At 35.0% G+C, this 20076-nt stretch overlaps 1 protein-coding gene across 1 annotated transcript; it reads left to right on the forward strand.

Moving 5' to 3' along the window:
• Positions 1–13891: 13891 nt before the first annotated feature.
• Positions 13892–19833, forward strand: LOC149532058 (jasmonoyl--L-amino acid synthetase JAR6-like). The gene is made up of 3 exons (XM_089808418.1): positions 13892–14728; positions 16850–16860; positions 18739–19833. The coding sequence occupies exons 1-3, from the start codon at positions 14113–14115 to the stop codon at positions 19831–19833; spliced, it is 1722 nt and encodes a 573-aa protein (XP_089664544.1). The 5' UTR covers positions 13892–14112.
• The last annotated feature ends 243 nt before the right edge of the window (positions 19834–20076 follow it).

A 20076-nucleotide genomic window follows, 5' to 3' on the forward strand; every position in this document is an offset into this window, starting at 1 on the left:
AAGGTACAACTTGATGATATGCACTTTGGGCATATATCAATAGAAAAAATACAGACCCATAAAAAAAGAGACAATTTTAGAATGAAATTTCCAATAAAGTTTTGTATTCATTTCATTAAAATCAATACATCATGTTGTATACAAAACTCATAAAATACACAAAGGATGACTATATAATCTGAATGCTTCATCATCAATACATCATGGTGGTTTCATAGTAACCAGAATGGAATTGGAACCAACCTTGTGGTTTCTTGGTTGTAGAAAATGGAACTAGAACCAACTATGGTAGTATAGTAGTTAGAAAATTCTCCAATACTAGGACCCTTACAAAAAGAAAAGAAGAAGAATATATAGAGAAGAAGCAAGCTCTTAGATTAGATTTTGAATTTGACATGCATCCCACTAAATCTCTTCATCCTGCTACTATTGAAAACTAATCTTCTTTCTTCATCTATTGACAATCAATACTCATCAATGTTTTAATAGAATATCTAATATATCTCCTTAAAATAAATCAAAAGAACATCTTTTGTAGGATAATCTGATATCATATAAGATGTGCATAAGTTTCAAATCTGATCTTGGTTTTTCCTCATTTGCCCCTTGTTGTGAACCTCTAACTGCCTCTATTGACAAAAAACCATATCCTCTGCATTTTCCTTTAAAACATTCAATACATTCTTTAAAGTGGGCGGTGGGATCTAACCTTATCTCAATATGATCTAATCCTAATATTATGCTACTCTGAAACAACAAAACTGCATTTAAACTAAGGATGCATTTAAATTGTGCTCATTTGAAATATCTAATTTGAAAATTCTTTTATTCAATTCCCCTTGCTAGTGGACACCAAGTGTCGATCTCTCACTCATTATTTCACTTAGGCAGGCCACACACAATTTTATGCATTTGAAATATTTGAATTTTTTATTTATCTCCCAATCATACGCCTCCCCAATTTCTTGATGTCATAGGATCATAGCCTTCATATTTTAGAACCCGATCTCCTGATGTTGTAGGATCGCAGCCCTCATATTTTAGACTTACAACCTTGTGAGGGGTTCATAGCATCGTAAATCCCAATTTTAACATCTTTGATCATTTGATTGGCATACGATTGTAAGCTTCAACCTCTCCTCCTTCGATATTACGAAGCCATCATAGCATCATAACTCCTTATTTATGTCCCAATCTCATGAACTACCTTTGGATTTCCATGTGGAACCTTGAAATAGGCATCATTGGTCAAAATTTTGTTTCTAGTCACATCTAGCTGGCAGGGCCCCACATGGGCCACTTGGCTTGTCTATAAGTTTCAAATGTTTAACATGCACAAATAAAAACAATAGGAATGCCACATATAGGATGTATGTGGGATATACATTAAGCTTCCTTTTACATAGTGCAAAGAGGATGGCTGGAGGAGAGTAAAAAGGTTGAGGCATTGTTTCTAATGTTCCTTATCCTTATGCAATGTATCTCATTCCCTTAATGTTAGTTTGGGTCAATCCAACTCCTGCCTTGCCATAGAGCTCTGCTCACATATTGTGCCCTATTCTTTTGCATGCAGGTCTGTATCCCCTTCATGCAAACTGCTCCTACCCAATGTCATGGAGCTCATCCCTTAAATGTCTTGGGTCTCCTCACTATCATTTTCTTGGAATGTTGTTCCTTTAGGTTTCATGGTTGGAACATGAAGAAGACCCATAAATTCTTTAGCCCGAAATCCTCTTGCTCTATTTTTTTTCTTCAACAAGGATGGTTGGTGCTTGGTAGAAGCGTAGAGATACCTTCTCCATTCAAATTTCTTTATTTTTTCAAATGATGTCCACCTTAAGCTCTCTCTACATTAGGAAGAGCATAACTTACTTGGCAGAAAGGGACTATGACACCCATGTTCTTGACTAGCTTTGAAATGGAAATTGATCTCCATTCATCGGGTTCCTCCACAGTGGTTGGCAAAGGCGTCAATCAACAAGTGAGAAAGAAATGAGAAATCTCAGCATCTTGTCCCATATGACCACCCCTTTTCCAATTACCTATACCTCAGGTCCTCCATTTACTTATCAATTTACACAATAACTTGCTGGCATCCTCTATTCTATTTTGATTTCAAAGAGTCTTTCACTAAAAAGGTCCACATCCTACAATTGGCATTTGCAACAACTATTCCCCATCTCTACTCACACTAAATGGGATGTTCCTTTGATCTTTATCTACCTTCTTGCATATGGCTCCTGAGTTCATCCTTACTAATTCCCTCTTAGGCCCTGAACGGTCAGTGACATGGCTGGTGTGCATGTAAGATGCATACATCCTTGAAATTTTTTATTGGGCACTTGCACTTCAAGTATGGCTTAGAATTAGAAAGAAACCTAGATACCAATGTGAGTGTTCGTTTACCAATTCATGTATTTTTTGACTCTACATTGTTCTTCAAGATCCACTTACATTGGCTAGTGAAGACTTTTCACTCATAAAAACTTACCGTTGTTGTAATGTTTCATCATAGTTAAATGCATAAGTATGGGACAAATTTATTAAGGAAATCAAAGGATCTCGTTCTATAACTTAATGGCATATCTTTTTCATTTGATGAGTCATAACCTCTATTGCCAAGAGCATAACTTGCAGCCTTTCAATATACGCCATGATTTTGCAAGGTACAGACTAAGGGATTGTAATGATTATAACCATTATAACTCCTTTAACCTCTCTAGTTCAAAAGTAAAATATCAATCTATTGAATCAAGTCGGGTCCCAAGGTGGGTCTGGCTAAAAAGAGTTTCAAGCTAAAACACTTGACCCCTAGAAACCACTTATTGAACTTTTTGAATCGACTAGATTCAATTTGGATCAGAAATGATCGCTAGTTGATCATTCAAAACTCATTTTGCCCCTTATCTGCAATTGATTTTTTATGATAGGAAGGCCTATAGGCTAGCTCAGGAAACTTACTAAAACAGATAATAGGGCTCTAAGCTGACATGTTGATACTCTATTCTTTATTCTTTCACCCTATCTGATCTTGTCCCATGAAGAATTCAAGGTCAAAATATATTGACCATCAAATTTGTCCACTCAAAACTGCCTACAAACCAACATGTTAGAAAAATGGAAAGTGCATTTGGTTTCAGCTCCAAACACTGGTCATACAGATACTTGAAAGCATGAAAATAGGGGCATTAGTATATTATCATGAGGGGAATATAATTCTATGATTTGGGCTCATGATGAATAATAGGACACATTTGGAAAGTGTGCAAAGTCAAGTAATCAGAATTGTAAGACTAGAAACATCAACAAAAATGTGGTTTTTGCTAATGAAATACAATTGGGAAAATGCGCAGATGGATTCATCAAGATATGAAAAATGCCACACTTGAAGAATTTTTGGAGTAGAATGTAGTGGTACAAACCATTTGATCTCATCATTCATGGATTCAGAGTTACGACATCCCAAATAGGGTTACTGATCAATCTGCATTTCTTGATACCAGTAAAAAGTTATAAATTGCATTAGGAATCTTGTTTGAAAACTGATCAAATGGATTCGTTATATGCTCAAATCTGGAACACAGAAGGTGTTTGACCCATAGAATGCAATGAAAAAGTAAATTTCTTAGTATGGTCAATAGGGTCAAAGTTACAATAGGTCAAACAAGGCCTCCCAAATTTTAGGGCATTTTGTATTAGCATGATAGAGATAAGTAACCAACTTCGAAGGATTCAAAACCTAGTCAAAACATATCGAAATGACATGAAAAATAAAATATAGGTTCATTGATATGCATACAAATCACTCCAAAGTGGTGAGTTATGAAACATAATCGAGTGCAAGATATTCAAATGAAAACTAGGCTTCTTGTCATTGTTTGACACTTAGGCAAAAATGCGGAATTGAACATTACTCAAAACAAAACTTCACAGAATGACTCAGAATGACAGTTTATTATCACAAGACACATGGATATGCTAAATGCAAGGTGTAAGGAATGTAATGATGGATACAATTGTTCAATTGTGTGTTTTCTTTGATGTCACACAAATGTCATATTAGTCATTAGATAAAGTCTATCGAGCTCAGAAGGTCAGCAAGGCAAAGGATAGTGTCTACCGAGCTTAGAAGGTCAGCAAGGAAAAGGACAATGTCTACTGAGCTCAAAAGGTCAGAAAGGAAAAGGATAGATTCTACTGAGATCAGATGGTCAGTGAGGCAAAAGGACAAAATCTACCAAGCCCATGAGGTTAGTAAAGAAAACTTGCAGTATCTACCAAGTAAACAGTTCTTACCGAGCTCACTCGATCATCAAAGGAAATGTGGTAGAAGCAGTTCTAACTGAGCTCTTATGAAGGAATTTAGTTCTTACTAAGTAAACTCGGTAGCCAAAGGATTTTACAGATATTACAATGTTAACCGAGTCAAGAAGGTTAACTTAGGAAATTTTTGGAAGCAGTATTTATCGAATAGGGTCGGCCAGTAACGGATTTCATTATTTTATGAAATAACTTTTATTTGTTTAGAGTAATATTTGTAGTCGACTGATGTATGGTTTAATGATTGAGAAAGGCATTGCTATCAAATACTGGAAGGAAGCTATCAACACTGTAGTTCATACCTTGAACCGAGTATAGCTGAAAAAGGACTCATTCAAAATACCCTATGAGTTGTGGTATGGCTACAAACCCAATGTAATTTATCTAAAAGTATTTGGAAGAAAATGTTACATTTTGAAAGAATCTAGCAAAGGTAAATTTGATGTAAAAAGTGATGAAGGAATATTTTTGGGATACTCTTGCAAAGAAAAGCCTATAGATGTTTGAACTTATCTACTCACAAAATCATAGAAAGTGCACATGTGAAAGTTGATGAGTTTGCAGAAAGAATAGAAGAAGAAATCAAAAAGGAACCTGAAGATTACAGAAGATTTGTTTACATGGACCTTGATACAATGCCAAGTATACCTATTAATCAGGAATCCTCAACTCCAGAGTCTTCATTAACCGAGTCACAAGAAGTTCAAACCGAGTCAGTACCTACCAAGTTGCAAGAACTCGAGTTGCAAATAGAAGCTACTGAGTTAGCATCTACAGAGCCTGAGCAACTAGAATCAGAACCAGAAGTTGAGACATAGAAGGATAACAATGCAAGTCATTCAAAAGGCAAAGAGCCCATGTTAGCCAAGTATGTTAGAAAGCATCATGCACTAGATCAGATCATTGGAGATAAATAAGAAGGAACAATGACAAGAAGTAAGTTGAAAGACACTTGTTTACTTGCTGATTTTGAACCTAGAAATGTCAAAGATGCACTAGAAAATGAAAGTTGGATTGAAGCTATGAATGAAGAGATAGAATAGATAGAGAAAAACAAAACATGGACTCTTGTACCTAGACCCAAAGACAAAAATGTGATTGGAACAAAGTGGGTATTCTGAAAAAAACTAAATGAGGATGGTAAGGTATCAAGGAACAAAGCTAGATTGGTATGCAAAGGATACTCTCAAGAAGAAGGTGTAGACTATGGAGAGACTTTTTCTCCTATTGCAAGATTGGAAGGCATCAGAACCTTACTTTCATATGTTGCATTCAAAGGATTAAAGTTTATTAGATGGATGTCAAGTCAGCATCCCTCAATGACATATTGGATGAAGAGGTTTACATTGAATAGCCTGAAGGTTTTGTTGATCCAAACAAGAAGGACATAGTTTGCAAAGTACATGAAGTATTATATGGTTTGAAACAAGCCCCTAGAGCATGGTATGAAAGATTGCATAATTATCTTATTCAGATTGGTTTTCAAAGAACTAATGACAATAGTAGTTTGTATATAAAGGAAGGACCAGATAATAAGATTGTTTTGGTAGAAATATTTGTAGATGATACTTTGTTCACAGGAAATGATGATCTTTGCAAAGAATTTTCAAAACAAATGAACAAGGAATTTGAAATGTCAATATTTGGTGAAATCAAATTCTTTGTTGGTCTTCAAATTCAATAGAGTAAGAATGGCATCTACATCACTCAATCTAAATACATCAATGAGATATTGAAAAAGTTTGGTATGGAAGACTACAAACCAGTTGGGACTCCTATGTGTACTAGACTAAAACTTACCAAGGATGATGAATCAAAGGAAGTGGATCAGACATTGTATAGATCTATGATTAGAAAGTTGCAATATGTAGTGCACACAAGACCAAACATTTCCCTTGTAGTAAGAATTGTAGCAAGATTCTCACAAGTAGGAAAGGTTGGTTTCTTGGACAAGCAAAAAGTAGAATTGTACATCTCAATCCATAGTAGAGGCTGAATATATTGCAGCAATAGTAAACTACTCAAACATTGTGTGGTTCAAACAATTATTGGAAGGTATGAAGCAAGAAATCAAAGAACCTATTGTTATGTTTTGTGATAAGACAAGTGCAATTAACATCTACAAGAATCTAGTGATGCATTTAAAAACCAAGCATATTGCGATAAAGTATCACTTTATTAGAGAATTGGTGCAAGAAAAGGAAATAAGATTGGAATATGTCCATACAAAGGAACAAATTGCTAGCATATTCACAAAGAATTTACCTAAGGATGCATTCTTGTATCTAAGAGGTAAGTTAGGGGTCATTCCCCTATCTGAAGCTCACTAAAATACAGTTCTAGTGATGCATCAACAGAAATAGAATTGAAGATCTATCAGTTGATGCAGCAAACCATTGAAGACATTGCATATGAATCAGTACATCAGGTACAATGTTATTCAGTTGTTTTGAGTTGTCTTTAGCATGTGTTGTCAAAGAGGGAGAGTATATTGTCATATCTTTTTGAAATTTTCAAAATAATAAGACTTTGTGTAAGAGGGAGAGATTATTATGAAAGAGGGAGTTTGTTGTCTATATTTGAAGAAGAAAGTAAAGTATTCTATCAGTAAAAGACTTGTTTTTAAATTTCATTCTGCTATGACATGTTGTGTTGCCATCAATGCCAAAGAGGGAGATTGTTGGATACAATTGTTCAATTGTGTGTTGTCTTTGATGTCACACAAATGTCATATTAGTCATCAGATAAAGTCTACTGAGCTCAGAAGGTCAGCAAGGCAAAGGACAGTGTCTACCGAGCTCAGAAGGTCATCAAGGCAAAGGATAGTGTCTATCGAGCTCAAAAGGTCAACAAGGCAAAGGATGGAGTCTACCAAGCTCAAATGGTCAGCGAGGCAAAAGGACAATATCTACTGAGCCTAGGAGGTTAGTAAAGAAAACTTGCAGTATCTACCGAGTAAACAATTCTTACCGAGCTCACTCGGTCATCAAAGGAAATGTGGCAGAAGCGGTTCTTATTGAGCTCTCATGAAGGAATTTAGTTCTTACTGAGTAAACTTGGCAGCCAAAGGATTTTACGGATATTACAATGTTAACTGAGTCAAGAAGGTTAACTTAGGAAATTTTTGGAAGTAGTATTTACCAAACAAGGTCGGCCAGTAAAGGATTTCATTATTTTATGAAATAACATTTATTTTTTTAGAGTAATATTTGTAGCCGACTGATGTATGATTTATTGGTAAATGTAACGTGTAAATGGGTCGACTTGACAATTTGAATGGTATAATTAAGAGGTCAAGTTGCAAATTCTAAGTGTGAAGTGGAAGTGTGTGTGGAATTAATGTGATATGAAGACTGATTATTGTGGAAGCGAATTCGAAGGATGATCAGAGATCATTGAGGAGCAGCAAAGCTATACTTGATCAAGGAGGATCTAATGATGCTAAAGAGAGACTTGTAGTCAGCAAATTTAGTTGCATCTTGTTCAGGTCAATTCATTGTTTCTTTTTAACCATTGTAGTAGTGATTTCAAATCTCTTAACAAAGTTGGTTTAACAACCATTTTGTAAATCCTCTAACAAGGTGATAGTTCAGTTGAATTGTTCTAAAGACCTCTAGCAAGGCCACTCCTAATAGGGTGATTAAATCCTCTAATAGGGTCACACCTAATAGTGTGTATTGTAACCTTTAATAGGGTAGGCTCCTAACAGGGCTCACTTCATTAGAGTAAAAAATTGGTGACTAGTTACTTGGTGGTTTTTCCCATATTGGGTTTCCACGTTAAATCTGGTGTCTCTTGTGTTCATTTTTGTTTTCAATTACATGCATGAATGCTTAAAGATAAGTAATAGTTTAATTTATCGAGTTACAACATTTTTTTACAGAGTATCAGCAATAACTAGATCTTTAAGACATCTAAGGGATATGTGGATTAATTTTTGTTAGTAACTGATTCACCCCTCCTCTCAGTTACTCTATCTTTAATCCCAACACATAAAACACCTCTTAGGCCTCAAAATGATAGCTAGATACATATGCAAGCAAATGCATTTATAGGGCTCAAAATGAACTCAAAAGTTTGGAATGGTACTCAAAATGGGAACACAATTTTGAGTCCCATCATGGCCTACACTTGCAAATGTTTAGGGGTTTTTTCCTATATGGAACACTTATATTCATTATAATCTTGACACATGCTTCCTAAAATCACCAAGTATGATGTTATTCATTGGTATTTTTATATTTACTAGGTTGTCATATGGTATGCCTCTATGCTCAATGGAGTCTCTGAGTTTTCTATGTGTACGTATTCTCATTTTCCTATATCCCCCTTTTGTTGTTGTTTATTTCATTATCATCACTAATAAAAATTTTCAAATTTATTTATGGTAGATAGGGTGTTGAAAGGATATGGGTATAAAGTAGAGTGAAAAAGATAGGTGTTGGGATTTACTGGAGATGTTACTACTAATGGTTATATCTATGTGGCATCCAATGTGCTCAATGGCTAGAACTAAGGTGTTCAATTCTAGAAAGATTAAATGTGAATAGAGTTAAATGATTAGAGATAGTTTTTGTAGCAAATAAGATAGAAAAAGTATTGCAATTATCAATTAAAAGAAATGAGGAAAAGAGGATTTCAAGAATAGAGAAAAATAGTGCTACATATAGACTTATTATCTTTACATATTCTTCGTTAAAAAGAAGAAACTCACATAAAATATAAATATTAAAATATTATTTTTAACCAAATTATAAAATTAGTGAAGGAAAAACCCCTCCCATTATTTTCCCAATACTGAACCGAAGCAACAAAAAACAGAAACAGGTGTAATAGAAAACTTCCTCTTCTGCTGATGATTTCTAAAGCCGCCACAGATCCTACCGTTGCAAACTTAACTCATATTTTTATTTTTTCAAAGTTTTCCTGAGGGTAGCCAGGCGGTAATTAACTCCCCCAAAAAACGTAGGCAAAGATGGCTACTTATGAGCGCCGTGAAGCTCGAACCTTGGACGTCACACTTCTTGGACTCCTTCCTTTTGCCTTCCTTGCAATTCTTGCTTTGGCCAAGAAATTTCTTGCAAACTCATCCATATCATTATAGTTGTCAGAACCTTTTTTTGGAATACAATTATTCCTTCATTATTTCATGATTTGATTTAATTTTACTATGTTTATTATATTTTCATTTAAGAGTATATGTTTATTTATTTTTGATTAAATTCATGCTTATTGATGGTGATACTAAATTGCTTTAGTTCTCTCTAAGATAGTCTATTTCAAATTAAAAAATGCTTTAAGGTGAGATAAGGTGATCTTTTGCATTGGTATGACATGAGTTAAAGCCTATAGTATAATTATTACTATTAGGGTAAATTATCTTGTCTTATACTCAATTTTCGTAGTTTCACTTTATTAAAAGTTACTTTTCATATATCTTTGGTGCCTAAAGAGGGGATCTATTTATTTCAAAATTTTACAATTTTTTTCTAACTCTTCCAATGTATTTACTTTATGTAAAGTATTTATGTTCCATCAGCCATTTGGCTTTCATGCAAGTTAGCTATGACCCTATTTTACATCATTTTAATTATGAGATTTCATAACATGATGTTTCAAGTATATGTATTCAAGTATATATGGGTGCACACGTATATACCTAGATAAATATACAAACTATTATGATTGCAATGATTATTAAAGTCTCTTGTATATTCTTATCCCAAATGAACATGTTCAAATTTACAAATGAATTAAGTACCCATGTTACCCTCAATGGATTTTTATACTTGATATCCATATATTGTTTATTTCTCATTGATCTTCCTTGGATACTAGCATTTACCTTAATTCTGATTGGTTTATGAGTTATCTTACACTATTGCCTTCTAATGATCTATCTATGCACATAGTTGTAGTCTTATGCTTTTATAGCATCTTTTTTATGCTCATAGTAGCATTTCATGGTTTAATACCATTCTTTTATTATATATATTTTTATAAGTTACATTGGGAGACAATTTATCAAGGTTAACTATGGTGGACCCGACAGTTTTAAACTGACTCGTAGTTGCCTTATCTGGCCCGTGGAGTATCCCTCCAACCTATAATTGGTGTGCACTTACTTCAATGGAGTTTCCCTCCATTTGTTCCACTTTGTTCCTCAATGTGAGGATGATATTTTATGGAGATTTCCCATTCCAATCTCTTTGTCTCCTTGGTGTATGCTCCTAGTTGTGATTTATTCATGGTATGACTTCCTACACCTCGCTCATTTTTTGATAGGTGATGAGGCTACCATATCTTGGACCACTCCAATATTGGAGACTCTATTTGAGAAGTTGTTTTGACCCATGCTGATATTTTTCCTCATGGCAATGATGTTGCTTGTCCATGATGGATTTCTTTTTTGAAGGCAATATGTTGTTACTCCTCATAAACCCTTCCTTTAGTCCACATCAGCAAAATTGTAACTTGAATTATTTGGTGCTTGAGGCACATGTTCTAATTATTTATTATTGTCTCTCTTATATTTCTTTGATAAATATACAATGTGATAATGTTCTGCATACTTTATTGCCTAGATCATGGGTCATGTAGGTGATGGAGTCACGACCCATTCACTTGTAGTGGGATGACTCATTAGTGGACTGTCTATATCCATGTGATTGATGCAATGTTGATGCAGGTTTCATTAGTTGGCCTTGTCTGTGGTCATTTGTGCATTAGTATGTTTCTTTCATGAGAGATTTATTGCATAAAGGTTGGTCATTTTGACCCATATTATGATCATTTTGAGCTTATGACTTATTTTAGATATCATAGTAACTCCATTGCATGTTGGTGAACACATTCATTTATTCTCATCTCTCTTAGTTCCTCCTTGATTAAATTATTATAACTTCATTTTTTTTACTAACTTCTACATTCAATGTAATTCTACTTGTGGATAGTTGTCTTATTTTTTGTTCTCTATTTTTTTTCCCAGGTGATCCATCAAAGAACCTTCTCGATTTTTCACATATGAAGATGTGTCTATGCTTCCACTTGATCACATTCAAAGGACTCTTGTACTTCTCTTGGATTTGCAAATGTACCATATGGCTTGAAGACAATCAACTTACTTCATATTGAAGATTAAGTTGCAAATTATTGTAAATTATGAGTTTAATACCCTTTGATGTAATTTCCCCAAGTAAAGATTAAAGGGGAGTGTTAGAAGTTGTAATCTTTCCTTGGTGTGTTTATAAACCAAGGTTAGACCTCCTTTCTTTATTGTTATAATATATTAGGATATAAGCAAAGGTATCCTAATATATTTCTTTTTTGACCTTTTTCCACTACATCTTATTTTTTCATCTAGTGGAATGTGTGAGGACAAATATATATTGTAATTTGTAATTTAGATTATTCCTCCTTAAGAGGAATCTCACACTTGGCCTCAGACACTTATGAATGGTGGCATTCATAGACAAGGGAGTTACATTATAACTCCTCTCTCTCATCTCTATTTAAGAGATGACCCTCCTCTCTCATTTTTAATGAGGTTTCTTCCTCTTCTCAATCATTGTATGAGTGATTGCTCTCTCTCTCTCTCTCTCTCTCTCTCTCTCTCTCTCTCTCTTCTTAGGCTTTTCATGCCTCATTCATAATGTCACAAGGGGTTTTTTTTGCTTTCCCCTTTCCAAATATCTTGTCTCATGGTGTTGGATCTTGAAGCTTTCTCTCTCCTATCTTGTGGTAATATCTTTTCATGCATTAACTCTCTTAGATTCTTTCCTGGTATTGCTTATTTACATATTTCTTTTTCCATTTCTAACAATTGTTTATGTAGATTTTTAAGTATTACTTCAAGGTCCAAGGTTACATTAATTCTATTAAGGTTATCTTAATTCTCATTAGATTCTCAAGTGAAGAAATTAATTTTGAAGAACTACTACATAGAATATTTTTGTTTCACAAGAACTTCCTTAGAACCACTAAGCATTGGTTGTATTGACCAAAGATCATGACTAAATAAACACTTGAAAAATAGGATTTTAAATTATTTCAAGCCATTGTGGAGTCTATTTCTCCAAAGACAATCCATAATGACGAGCTTGATATATTAGTCCTTAGTTAAAGGATTGGAAGTGCTACCTCGACACTCCTTTCTAATTGTATTCCTTTGAAAGGCTTTTAATGATTCACTTTTTACTCAACCATGGTTTCAAAGAGCAAAACTAGGTGAAATCTCTACTCAATGGAGACACAAGTTCCAATAGTTTGCTTTGCCATTTTGGAGCCTAAATTGGCTCCCTTCACATAGTGTTTCTGTTTCTTCAGTCTTCCCTTAAATGTGGATTTTTTCCTATTTGGGTGTTACCAATTTCCTCCATCCTTTTATGGGCTTTTAGAAATTCTCATGTATATTTTTCTCGTTTGAATTGTAGAACCAAGTTGTGTGCATCTAGATACATGATCAATCAAGTCATTTTGGTTGAATATTTGTTTCAAATATATGTTTCATTTGGGCACTTGGTCTTAAAAAATTTCCAAATTTATTTAGATTTATTATCCTTGTAAAAGGAAAATTATAGTTTAACTTTTGGAAAGATAGAAATGTTACATTAGTCTCGAGCATTATTTTGGATGCTTAATCTTTTAAGTAGACATAAGCATTAAATTGAATATTATCATTATCCCTCCAACAATGTTGATGGAATAAAGTCACATTTTCAAATTACAACTTATTTGTATATATAATTTATTCAACACACTTTTAAATTTGAAATATCTTCAAAACAAAAGAATAACCATATATCTAAAAGATAATAATAAATGCCTTCCCAATGAAGAATAAGAGGCTACTTGAGAGCTAAACCTTAAAAAGTACTGAACCTTAAAAGGTAAGTGAAAATTCTCCAACTACTTAGACATCAAAATATGAATTTGAAATTTTTATTATTCTAACACTCTTTGACTTGTTTAAGTAAAAGCACATTAAAAATAGATCAGATAAACCACATAGACTATAGCCAAATTGTGAGAATATACTTTTTAAACTCAAAACCATTTTATGCATTTATAAAAATGGTTTACATGACTAACTTAAATCATTAAGCTCTCAGTTTCCATGATTGTTGGCTAAGTTTTGTGATTGTATCGTTCTTTCATTTTCTCTTTACACCAGTCCAAAACAAACGGCGTTGCCTCTAACCTCTTGAAGATTTCAACACTTTCTCACGGAGGTGAATGATAACTGATCTTTCCAATTTAACAAGTTAGACTCGATCCTTTTTTTTCTCTTAACCCCATAAATAAGCATTCACGATAGACAATTTCTTCCCAACTGTCAACCTTCCATGAAATTCAGTTCAGTTGCATTTTCATAATTGAAAGACACCAGGAGAGAAAGTGTTCATTACGATCTACAATATCTTCTCTTCATTAATCATGCCAGATTGCTCATAACTTGTGAGGCCTATGAAGCTTTGCTATCTAACATTGCCGTCCCTCTATCCCCATAACTGTTTCCTCATTGCTAGGGGAGTCCACTTGTAAGCTCTTTCAGCACACAAAGTGTGCCTCAATTACTGGGCAGCTCAAAACTTGTGAGTCCTTACCCACCTCTAAACGCTACATCTTTCCCTTCAATAGCTTTGAAGGTAGCTGATTCTTGTTGCCCCACTCAATTTACAGTACACAGAAGTCACGAATCTTGAGAAGAGTACCGAACATTTTTTCAACAATTCTATATATACTCTCGTCCATCTCTGTAGTTTGAAGCTCTTGAGGCTTGGGACTGGTGCGATGTCAAGTGCAAGGAATCGGCAAGTAATTGAGGAATTTGAAGCTATAACGAAGGATGCAGAGAAGGTTCAGGTGGAGACATTGAAGAAGATAATAGAGCTGAACAGTGAAACGGAGTACTTGGGGAAGTGGGGTCTAAATGGAAGAACAGATCCGAGAAGCTTTAGGTCGTGTGTTCCTCTGGTGACTCATGGTGATTTAGAGCCATACATTAACAGAATAGCAGAGGGAGATGAATCCGCTGTTCTGACCACTAAACCCATCGCAATCCTCTCCTTGAGCTCTGGCACTACCAATGGCAGACAGAAATTCCTTCCTTTCAATGATGATTTGGTGGCATCAAGTTTGCAGGTTTTTGCAATTTCAGGGTCGTATAGAGCTCTTCTGTTTCCAATCATGGCCGGAGGAAGATCCCTTGAGTTCGTCTATGGCAGCAAGCAGAGGCATTCAAAAGGTGGCTTGTTGGTCTCCACTGCAACCACAAATTTGTTTACTAGTGAAGAGTTTAAGATTGCAAAGAAGGGGACCCAAGTCTCTGCATGCAGCCCAGATGAGGTTGTGTTTGGGACTGATGCTACACAATCCTTGTATTGTCATCTTCTGTGTGGGTTGCTGTATTCAAATGAGATACACTCTCTATAGAGACTTCTTAAGCTCCTACCAATAGGCAAAAGTGAAATAGGGTTATCATATTACCTGTCGCTGAGGTTTTAATTTGGTAATGCCTTGAATTGTAACTTTTCAGTCCATCATAAGTTAGCAGAGCATGAAATCTAAGATTACTAATATACAGTGTACTCGCACCCTCTTCTAAACTTTGAAGTACTCGTTTTGAGACATCCTCACACCGGGTACTTGGAGTAACTAAGTAACTCCACCTCTGTCATTCCACAACCATGTCGTTGTTGAGATGGGTATTTGAATTTCGATTTGAGTTTTGATTTTTTTACTGTTACTATTTGTTAATGTATAGATTATTTAAGATATTATTAATAACTCTCATATTCATATTTGTATTATTATATATTATGGGCATCGGCATACTTGTTTATTAACTCACCTGTCATTAATAACAGTCACGCCAATAGATGTGACTCAACTATGAGTCACGGCTATTGGTCGTGACCCCTGAACCATGCCGCACTCATATAAAGGAGCTGTCATTGCTGACTGTGGGATATACAGCGAACACATAAAGATACACAAGTCTTCCAGTATATCTAGAGCAGCAAATACTTCATTCACATCCTTCAGTATATTGCAGAGCATCAAATCTTCATACCACTTTCAGTGTTATATCACATTCTTGTCTTGAATTGTTATTCTGAATAACATTAGTATTCAGTCTTATACTTTAACATGGTATCAGAGCTAAGTTAAGAAGGTGATCCTGATCAGATTTATTAGTGCAATCAAGTTCTCTTAAAATCTACATCTGTCAAAATGGTGAACGGTATGAGGCTAGAAGATAGACTCGAAGGTGATTCAGATTTTGCAGGATGGAAATTGAGAATGAAGTTAACCTTGAAAGAGAATGGTTTGAAACAATTAATTGAAAAATCCGGACCACTAACCAAAGGAAGTAATGAATTGAAAAAATGGGAAAATGATAACACCAAAGCCATGAAGTTGATTGTGGACGGCGTTAGGAACCATTTACTTCCAATCAACTCAGAGCTAGACACAACACATGAAATGTTTAAAGCACTTCAAGAAATGTTTGAGATAAACAATACCACTAGAATTCTAACTCTAAAGGACAATCTCTCCAACATTAAGATGAATAAAGGAGAAACCGTCTCTACATATTTCATGAGGATAACAGAACTAAGGAACCAACTTTCTACGATTAGTCATATCTATGATGAGAAAGAATTAACCATGATTTCTCTAAAGGGACTACCATCATCATGGAAGACTTTTAGACAAGAAGTATGTGCTCGTTCCAAGATTCCTAAGCTTGCTCAATTAAAGGCTGATTGCATACAAGAGGAGGGCATGTTAATGTCTCAAGATGACACTTCCATTGGATGCGATGTTCAGGCTCTCACAATCCAAGTCGATAAAAAGAAGATACCCAAATCCAAAGGAAAAAGGAAACATATGGATTACTCTAAAATACAGTGCTTTAGATGTGACAACTATGGTCACTTAGCATCTCATTGCCCTAATAGACTAAAACATCAAGCATCCTTTGCCAAAGTCAGCAATTCTGATATAGATCCAGAAAGACGCCCATTCTAAAGAACTTCAAATATCCTTAACACATATGAAATAATAGGATTAAGAGGGAGTTCTCTATTATCTTATCATCTTCATGAAATTGCAAAATAAATGTAAATTGTTTTTTAAATGAATTTAGCTTGGTAATAATTTTTGAGATAGAGTCTCAAAATACCAACTTATTGTAATATATTTTTAAATAAAATTCACATTTATTTGTTTCTGCATACTCTTGAAGAGTTATGTACCTTGATCTTTTCCTTCGAGAATGTTCTTGCAGGAAAAAGAGGGAGATTAAGATCCAGAGTGAGGCTTACATTTTAGGAAACATTAAAAGAGAGGGAGAAGATAAAGGATATGATTAAATCAACCTTCAGTGATTTATATCATATTGATTCAGAGGGAGTAAACTATGTTGTGATGGATTCTTCGAAAATTAATAAATTGTAGTAATCAAGAGGACTATAATTCATATATACCTTGTGACTATGTGATGGGCCTAACCCCAGTGTACATCATGAGGAAGTGACGACTTCCAAATGATTAGCACTTGAAAGTGTAGAAGTTATTGAAAGGTGACGATCTTACAATAACTTAAATTTTCTATTATGATAGATATCTTATGATATCTATGAAGATCATGATAGATTATACCTTGCATGATGGATGTTTATATGGTAGCATTATGAGAATGCATGTGCACATACCTTATAAATATTTAGAGTACGTGGTGAATATCATACGACTTGATATTTTGGAAGCCATTACTCACAGTACTTAGTGAATATCTTGCATCTCATTTTGGAGACCACTACTCAAAGAGTATTTGGTGAATATCATATGTTGATATTCTATAGACTAATACTCAAATATGATCTTATAATGGTGAATATTATATGTTGATGTTATGCAGACCATTACCTTATTGAATACATGGTAAACATCAAGTGTTGATATTCTGAAGACCATTACTTAGAGTACTTGGTGATCATCATTAAGTTGATGTTTCTGATAGGCCATTGCTCTTGAGAGCTTGGTGAATATCATGTGATTGATATTTTGATAGGCCAACTCTCATATTACATGATGTCATATATAAGTTGATTATATTAATCAATACTTGTATTTGACATTACATAAAAGAAGTCTTCTGATCAAAGACCTCTTATGTGTGTTTATCTTACTAATCTAAGAGGGAGTGTTAATGTATAGATTATTTAAGATATTATTAATAACTCTCATATTCATATTTGTATTATTATATATTATGGGCATCGGCATACTTGTTTATTAACTCACCTGTCATTAATAACAGTCACGCCAATAGACGTGACTCAACTATGAGTCACGGCTATTGGTCATGACTCCTGAACCATGCCGCACTCATATAAAGGAGCCGTCGTTGCTGACTGTGGGATATACAGCGAACACATAAAGATACACAAGTCTTCCAGTATATCTAGAGCAGCAAATACTTCATTCACATCCTTCAATATATTGCAAAGCATCAAATCTTCATACCACTTTCAGTCTTATATCACATTCTTGTCTTGAATTGTTATTCTGAATAACATTAGTATTCAGTCTTATACTTTAACACTATTGGATATGTACTATGTTACTATGTTGATTGTTCAATGGTTCTAGTTTGTGTTGTGATTTTGCTATGTTCAAGTATTTAATTCTGTATGATATACTGAAACATCATTTCATAACTAGCATTTCAAGTTCTATATTTATAGTATACAACACCCCTAGCTGCCTTGTCATCCTCTCGCTGCCTTCCCCCGCCATCCTGAAATTGAGACCCATTGATCCTGTCCCAAAAACTTGTCCTAAAGTCCCAATATCCCCCAGCACTGATGTTACACTGCTCATATATCATATTCTCTTAACTATGCATTTTCAAGCAAGGGACTGTTTCCTCCTATCCCCATATTTGATCTCGTGTTGGTTTCATCTTGATTTTATGGCGATGCAGAACAGATTTGACTAACTTATTTAGCTGGTCTAGTTATTCTGGTTAAACAGTGTATAGGTGATCAATTTTAAATCACATTAATACATGAGGTTATTGAGTAATAGTCACAATATACTATTTAAATCCATTCCTATCGATTGTTTAGGGAAAGAGACAACGATCCCATCAAAACCCCACAGCGCACCAAGTCTTCAAGCTCACAGAAACAACCCTCCAAAAATGTATTAGGAAGATGTTTTTGAGTTCTGAGAATCAATCCATCACTTTTTAAGGTCTGAGAGCATCATCATTTAGTAGGATTTAAAATGAAGAGTTGTTCTAATCAAAACTTGACTTAATTTAAGCATAAAAGACCTATTTACTACCTCTCTTAGAGAATTTGAGATTGTTAGGCAAATCTGAATGACATTGCATTCATGTAGGTACAATATGTGTCATCAACTTTCTCATACAGCATCCTACACGCCCTCCGGACATTTGAGAAAGTTTGGCAGAAGCTTTGCATCGATATCAAGGAAGGAAAACTGAGTGAAGCAATCACAGAACCCTCCATGATGGCATCCGTTTCAAAATTACTCAAACCTGATGCCGAACTGGCAGACACAATCTATGAAAAGTGCAAGAACATGGAGAAATCAAACTGGTATGGATTAATACAGCAACTATGGCCCAATGCCAAGTATATCTTCTCTATCATGACAGGTTCCATGGAACCCTACCTAAGGAAACTGAGACATTATGTGGGGGATCTGCCATTGGTGAGTGCAGATTATGGTGCCACTGAAGGTTGGATTGGAGTCAACATATATCCCAAAACCCCACCAGAAGAAACAATCTTCACGGTGATTCCCAACATTGCATATTTTGAATTCATTCCACTTGAATTGGACGAGACAAACCCCAATGAAGCTTCAGTGGGTCTTACGGAGGTGGAAGTGGGCAAGGAATATGAGGTGGTTTTCACAACATTTGCGGGGCTTTACAGGTACAAGCTTGGGGATGTAGTCAGAGTAGCTGGATTTCACAACTCTACTCCACAATTGTCGTATCAAGGCAGAAAGAACGTCCTCCTCTCTATAAACATTGACAAGACCAGTGAGAAAGACTTGCAGATATCTGTTGAGAAGGCTACACACCTCTTGAAGGAAGAAAATGTGGAGCTGGTTGATTTCACAAGTTCTACCGAGATGTCAAGTGAGCCGGGACACTATGTGGTGTATTGGGAGCTCAGCGGCACTAAAATGGATGAAACCCTACTAAGGAAATGCTGCACGGTAATGGATGAGTCGTTTGCCGATGCAGGGTATGTTGGTACAAGAAAGGCCAAAACTATTGGAGCCCTTGAACTTCGTATAGTGGAAAAGGGCACATTCGGGAAGATTTTGAATCACTACTTGAGCCTCGGAGCAGTTGTCAGCCAGTTCAAAACCCCTCGTTGCATAAACTCTAATCCTGCCTTGTCTGACATTCTCAACAGTAGTGTAATACAAAGGCATTTTAGCACATTCTTGCCTTGATATGTTATGCTTTTCAGGGTGGGGTCTTATGAGCACCAGCTTCCTTTAAAATAGAACGGGTGTCAATAAGAATTTTAGGAATATCTAAGAGGAAGAGGTTTCATGAATCAGCTTTAAAAAATCAATTCCTAAACTCAAGGAAAGTGTTATAAATTTAAAAATAAAAAATTTAATTTCTTTATAAATTTTTTTCTGGGATTATATCATTTTGGTGGGAAAATGAATAATAGGTTTTGACAAGTA

Source organism: Cupressus sempervirens, chromosome 11, assembly GCF_028749045.1.
Source record: "Cupressus sempervirens isolate cs-2001-9-10 chromosome 11, ASM2874904v1, whole genome shotgun sequence".
NCBI classification, from domain to species: Eukaryota; Viridiplantae; Streptophyta; class Pinopsida; order Cupressales; family Cupressaceae; genus Cupressus; species Cupressus sempervirens.